Raw genomic sequence first — 7,213 nt, forward strand, 5'->3', positions numbered from 1 at the left:
TACTCATAAGATTCTGCACATTGCACAGTTCCCAGAAGTGATGGTTGAGAGGCCGGGTGCCAGTGGTCAGGCATCAGTCTTACAGGTATGGATTAGTTAACAGGAAATTTGGTAGAGCCACCCAGGAGAAATTAATAGAGATTGCTGTGTCTGTCTTCTAATGAACTTTTAAAAAGGAATATGCGCTTTGGAGATTTCCATTGGCTGAACACTTGAGCTAAAGTTCCCTATACATTCATGGCAATGCAATGTCAACAGCAATAAAAGTATGCAGGTTTTTTCCCACCAGCTCATTTGAATTGCTCTTTGTTGCATCTTCCTAAAGTCAAAGGTTGTTTTTGTCTCAGTGGTGGGTGGTAAATGAATGGGATTGAACAACTTCGGAGTGGGACTGGAGATAAAACTAGCCAGAGCCCTTGAATCCTGGGTCAGAATCCAGAGATGCTAGGCAAAAAGACTCCATTCCCAGCAGCTTTATAATCCAAAACATCTGTTTCTATATTTGGCACAATTCCACTTTTTTATTTGTAAAATTGTTCCCATCTTTGAAAACACTTTAAAAAATAAAGAAGTCCCCATTCTGTCTTCTCTTTCCATTCCCCAACACATGCATTTGTAATTACCTGGTTTAGTCTGTGTGTTTAATCAACTTAAATTGAGAAGGTTGCCTACATCTGATTTCAATCTGAAGGAGCCATTGAGAACTGGGCAGTTACTGCCTTGTGTCTGCCAAGATGTGCCTCTGCCAGAAAGCGGATAGGACTCACACCAGGGTATTTCCTAAAGAAGCCACTTAACTCAGATTAGATGTTTAATTTCCTTAAAATATTGTTTTGGATCTGGGTCTGTGTTCTCTAATTGGGATTTTCTGATGTAATTTAGGAATTTCACTTATTTCTGAGTTTGTTCCAGGATCCAGCTGGCATTATTCTAAATGCCTAAAGCTCAAGGAAGTAAACTTCCCTGAGTGATGAGTGTCGTACCTCGCTGCTCTGGAGGATAGGCCAGGCCCATGTTTGTTCAGGCCTTTGTGGAACCATTGTCCGTGCAATAAGATTGAATTAATTTTGAGAAAGAAGGGCTTCTAATTTTGGTAATGAAGCCTCTGATCAGAGGTACCTATTTTTTGAGATATTTTCCTGGCTAAATTAAATGGAAGTAGGAAAAAAAAAATTACTTTGTTCTGGTACTATTAATTTTAATTCCATTTTTATTTATGATATTAACATATAAATCAAGCTTCTAGATTTCTTCAGCTATGTTCACTTAAAACACCTTCCACTGGCCAGAGTTTGAGATCTTAAAGTTTTAATTTTTTTCCCTTCATTGGGCCATAATTTCTGAATGGTAAAGAAATACGAACATAGGGCTGAGCTCTTTCTAAAAGTTTTAAGCTGTAGTTCTTGAGTTTTTAGGCTTCCAGCACTTGAAAGACTCTAGGAGCTCCTTTAGTTTTTAGCCAAATTAGAATGAGTGCTAAAAATTGCTTTGCATATTTTGCACAGTGGTAAAGCCATACACAGACCAGGGTGATGGGCTGACATTCCACTGGGGCATTTTTAATAGGCTTATGAGCCCACCTTAAGCCACACAACCAACATGCTGAAAGCAAAATAATTGCAGGGAACATAGTGGGGAGATTTTTAATATCCATATATATCAGGGCTTTAAAAAATGTATTTTAATTGTGACACAGCTACATACTGTCAGCTGGTTGGGGTTACCAGATTACAGTCGGAAGTTTGTTTTGCAAGAAAATAAAACCAAGGAAGATACAGGATAAAAGGATTAATGGTAAAAGCTAAGATCACTTGCTATAACATTTCACAGTGGGGGTGGTCTTGCCAAAGGAAGCACAAACGTTTCGAGTTGGCTTCCTGAGGTTCCCCCTCCTCCTGGAAGAGTCCTTAGGGCACTGTCATTGTTAATCTCCTCCCTGACACTCCCTCATTCCCCAGGATCTGTCCCACTTAGGGGCTCTTCCATCTCTAGTATGTCTGTCCCCAGATTCACAATGTGTTTTATCTCAGAGGCAGCCTCATTTCTGCTTTTCTCACTTCTTGGAAAGCACCAGTGGAGATTGGCAGTAGGCTTGCTAGGGTCCTAAAATTTCACAAATGTTTACTGAGCACCTACTATATATATCAGGCACTGTTGTGGGTGCTTAGAATATATCAGAGAAAAAACAAACCAAGGATCCAGTCTCCAGGGAGCTGAAGTAAAAGGGATTGTTTTGAGACTTTCCTACCATTTGGTTGTCAGGTACAGTGAATAACTGATTGCAGTGGGAAGAACTAAACACATGCCCTACTTTTTCTGGTCTGTGGTAGAGCAGAGGATAGAATCCTCTGTCTAGTCCATTATATTCCTTTGAATCTACTAGAGCATCCTCATAGTCCCTTTGTGATTCCTGTTAGTGTCTAGAAGGAAGAAGCTTCTGCCAGGAGTGCTGTCTTTGAGTCTTTCCATGGTGGTAGTAGTATTAGAAAGGAAAAAATTTAGATGTAGCAGTTGTTAGTATGGTGAACAGAGAATTTAGATGTGAAGATAACTAAACCTAAAGGGAAGGGGTTTTATAGTAAAACCGGAAAAGAGCTTCAACCAGTTTGTTTAGATGTCATAATAGTTTTTGGCAGAAAAGTCTGGGCAGTTACAGCAAAACCTGCATCTTCAGGGTGTTTAGTGTGTGTACACATACACACCTGGATTTTTCATTCTTACAGGTCTTAAAAATAAGGGGGTAGTGCTGCCTAGCATATTTCCTTAGACTTTAGCCTGGTCAATGTAATAATTTGGGATTTCACTTTCTTCTGCCTTCTCCAATAGAGTTGCTGGAATTGTGGCCGTAAAGCGAGTGAAACCTGCAGCGGCTGTAACACAGCCCGATACTGTGGCTCGTTTTGCCAGCACAAAGACTGGGAGAAGCACCACCACATCTGTGGACAGACCCTGCAAGCCCAACAGCAGGGGGATACGCCTGCTGTCAGCTCCTCCGTCACGCCTAACAGCGGGGCTGGGAGCCCAATGGACACACCACCAGCAGCCACCCCGAGGTCGACCACCCCGGGGACCCCTTCCACCATAGAGACAACCCCTCGCTAGATGTGCACTCAGAACTGTCAGAGGAAAGACAACACAACCAACGTGAAACCAATTCCTCATCCTCAGATGCTCAAAGTTGTTTTTTGTTTGTTTGTTTGTTTATAGATGAACTATCCTGGTTCAGTACTTCAGCAAGAGAGAACCTAACTGTATCTTGAGGCGATAGTAAAACAGAGGGCCAGTAACGGGTCGTAATGACTTACTGTGGATAACAAAGATTTCTTTTCCTTAGAGAACTGAAAAGAGAGCAGAAAATATAACAAGAAATGATAGATTTGACCTCCTCCTTGTTATTTTCCAGTAGCTGGGATTTTAAACTAGATGACCTCATTAACCGATGCTTTACCAAACAGCAAACCAAGAGATTGCTAATTGCTGTTGAAAGCAAAAATGCTAACATTAAAAGTCACAATGTTCTTTATATACAGTAATGGAAAAAAAGAGGAAAACCCTCAAGGGCATGAGCATTGGCTACAGCAGTAGACATTTTAACAAGAAGATGAATGGCGTCCGTGGGTTGCTAACTGAACTTTGAAGACCCGCCACAAAACGCACAGATGTGTAGCATATTGGAAGGAGACACAGATGTTCGGTTTTTTTCCTGTTTCTGAAAAGAAATAATATCCAGGTCAACAGAAGGAAAAATGAAAGATGATTTGCAGTGGGATATGTGAATACAGCAGCAAGAAAAAAATGCCATAACACAGAAGGCTCCTTTATATATATATACACACACACACAGAAGTAAGAGACTCAGCCTGCAGTTATTAGCATCCTGGCAGCTTTGACACCAGCCAGCTGCCCTAAACAGCCCTCAACGTTTCTTCACTTTTGCAAGGTTCCACAGAGCAAGACATTGGGTCTATTCCAGCTCATTCATTTTATATTGAAAAATAATTTTTAAAAAATGATGGCTCCAGCTCCAGCCCCTTTCTAAATTTTTTCAACCCCACCCTGTTTGGATTTTTAATTAAAAACTAGTAGTTCTCTTGGTGTTAAAACACTTCTGTCCTGTGAGGTTTCCCAATGGTGTTTTTCTTGTAAACGTGCTGGACGACTGTGAAGACGCGTTGTAGTTTAACCACGTGCCCACATTTAGTCTCTTTATTCCTAGTTGGTGAGAAACCTGTATCTTTCTATGCTGCTTTTATATCTGTATGTATTAGTGGTATTTCTCTAGTAGTTCAAAAAAAAAAAAAAGAAAAAAGGAAAAAAAAGACTTTTTTTGGTTGTCCTCAAGAAAAGAAAGAAAAAGGCTATCTTTCGGAGCTGCTATTTCATTCTCTTATAGAATTTTTTTTTTTTTTTTCCTGAAAACCAGCATGCTTCACGGAATGCTAACATATTGGTGTTTTTGTAAGAGGGATGTACATAAATGTATTTTGCACTGTCACAATGACTCCCTAGGCATGCTTTTTTTTTTTTTTTTTTTTTTTTGAGCAAACTCTTTTTAAATATGCTAGAGCCATTTCACCAAGTTTAGCTGTAGCATAGAGTAGTAGTGGAATATTTCTTTTTTCTTTTTTCGTTGAAAAATCATTATTAGGGACTTTAAAAAAAATAACAAGATATCCTACTTTTAAAAAAAAGACAGTGCATGCGTATTGCTGTAAGGTTGTTTAAGTATTTCTAATTTTACAAAAAAAAAAAAAAAAGATAAATCATTAGAGCTCCAAATGCTGAGATGTAGACTGACAGCTTTAACACTGCTGAATGCCAGGTTATACAGTATTCTTACAAAAAGGGAAGTCAGCCAAAGACTGATCTGATGGACCAAAATCGGAATTTTGAAAAGCACCAGTACTACTTTCCAAAATGATCAGCAGGTTAAACATGTTCAGCAAGGTATAGTGTGAATCCATTAACCCTTCGTCGTCCAGGGTCCAGACCAGAACTACTTGTTAGTTTTGAAAACAGTAGCCCAGAATGTGGTTATGTGCTTTAGGGAAAGTCAGCAGTGCTGCAGGCTGTGTAGACAACCAAAGTTTTCAAGGCTGGGAAGATACTTCTCCACATACATACACATACCAGGCATTTATTTAAAAATCTAAAATGGTCCATTAACTTTGGTTTTGTTTTGTTTTTAAATATAGCCTTGGATACAGTTTTAAATGGCTTTTAAGTATCTGCATATAGGTAATCCTAAATCTCTTAAACCTAACATTTTTTGCATTTTCCCCTGTATTTTCACATACAAGTTGACTTTAATTTTTTGGGGGTGGTATGTTTATTTTTAAATGGCTTTTTAGTTTAGAAACTTCTGATGAGCAAATACATCTATCTGCATGTTGGAAGTCCATCTGCCAGCACACCTGCTTAAAGTGAGATGAAAGCACATAACCAGGCTCTGAATGGGTTATATTTTATCATGGTGCTCCCAGAATCCTTTGACCTCACTCTGCTTTCTAGTCTGCTTGTGACACTGGACAGTCCTTTCTTACAGAGCTATTATATGTTCTAGGCTACGAAGGGTTAAATAATCCCAAAAATGAGGTATGTCATACCCACACGTCTTTATCTCTAGAAGCTGTGATGTATGTGAAACAGCACTGTTATTCTTAACACTAGTGTGTAAAATAAGGATTAGTACAGTACGTCTCATTACTTTTAATTCAGGGCACCCTGAGTGAAAACAAATACAAAAAATCCCTAACTCTGAGCTCTATCTCTGATTCCTCTTCCTCCTTCCCTTCTTCCTCCTCCTCTTCCTCTCCTCCTGTTTTGCTACATTCTCCTCAGTGGCAAAAAGTTTCACTCTACCTCTGACAGCATGTATATTGCACCAGTAGCTAACAAAAACTGGTCTAGTCAAACCAAATGGGCACAAAAGAACCAGGATACCAAAAGTTAAGCTCATACAGCTGCAAACCATATCACTTCTTGGTAACAATGCAGACCTCATAAACCTAAAGAAGAGAAAGAAAAGAAAACTTTTGTTACTTTCCTTTTTTGCTTGTCACTTATATACAGGCTATGTGAGAGTATAATTTGTAGGTATAACACATTTTAAAAAAAAGTTATCTTCATTGGATAGAATTGAATGGTGGTCGCTGATAGGAATAGGGCGTCCTCTATCTCTTATCTCTGTCTCTGACTCTTTTTCTCTTTTTCTCTGTCAGGAGACTGTGTGTGACAGGGCCACCTGTCTTTTTTTTTTTTTTTTTTTTTTCCTTAACTTTTTTTTTTTTTTTTTAAATGTGTAGGTGCATGTCTTGGGGATTTAAAAATTTCAAGGCTGGTTTACTTATGCAAAGCATGCCTACGTCTGGAATACTTAGGGAAAGAAAGCGACTCCATGTTGTCCGAATTCCTCAAGGGACAGAAAAAAATTGGAGACTGTTGAAATGCAGATTTGAAGTAATTCTTTAAAATATTATTTTGGGTTCTGCGACATTATTGTGAAAAATTAAAGTTGTTGTGCAATACTTAATTCAGACATGTACCACAAGTTAACGGTAGACTAACACTGGGGGGCGGGGTCTAGGCATCATGCTTTTGTCAGCATACTCTTGAGCTTTTAAGTCTACTATGTCTGAACTGTGGTTTCTTGTTTATCTTTTTTTTCCTTAGTTGGACTGTAATGTATGGTCTGTCAACCTGTGAATCTTTAAAGTATGATTCAGGTATTGTTGTATTCTTTACTGTGTAATAAAAAAGTTAAAAAAAAAATCTGTATTCTCCTGCCTCCCTTATCCTCTGTGTGCCACAGCTGTCCACACAGTGACCCTGGTCTGGGTGTCCATCCCCATCCTCCATGGTGCTGAAGCACGTCTGTAGAGTTTTTAATTAATTAATTAATTTATTTTTTGACTGCGTCAGGTCTTAGCTGTGGCATGTGGGATCTTTCATTGTGGCACTTGGGCTTGGTTGCCCTGCGGCATGTGGGATCTTAGTTCCCCGACCAGGGATCGAACCCGCATCCCCTGCATTGGAAGGCAGATTCTTAACCACTGGACCACCAAGGAAGTCCCATGTCTGTAGAGTTTATTCAACTGCAAAGCATGCCTCTGTAACAGGAATTGGCTCATCCATGATTGATGAATAGGGAATGATGTCAGAAGAGTGCCAAAGTCAAGTTAGTTCAGGGGGCTGTTACCCAGGCAAGAGGAAC

At 39.3% G+C, this 7,213-nt stretch overlaps 1 protein-coding gene across 1 annotated transcript in view; it reads left to right on the forward strand.

The window, feature by feature from the left end:
• RUNX1T1 (RUNX1 partner transcriptional co-repressor 1) overlaps positions 1 to 6,742 on the forward strand; it is a 130,312-nt gene extending 123,570 nt beyond the window's left edge. Inside the window, 1 exon segment of the mRNA XM_007177490.3 lies at positions 2,827 to 6,742. Coding sequence (XP_007177552.1) covers positions 2,827 to 3,102 — 276 coding nt within the window. The 3' untranslated portion in view covers positions 3,103 to 6,742.
• Positions 6,743 to 7,213: the final 471 nt, after the last annotated feature.

The sequence above is a fragment of the Balaenoptera acutorostrata genome, chromosome 17 (assembly GCF_949987535.1).
Source record: "Balaenoptera acutorostrata chromosome 17, mBalAcu1.1, whole genome shotgun sequence".
NCBI lineage: Eukaryota > Metazoa > Chordata > Mammalia > Artiodactyla > Balaenopteridae > Balaenoptera > Balaenoptera acutorostrata.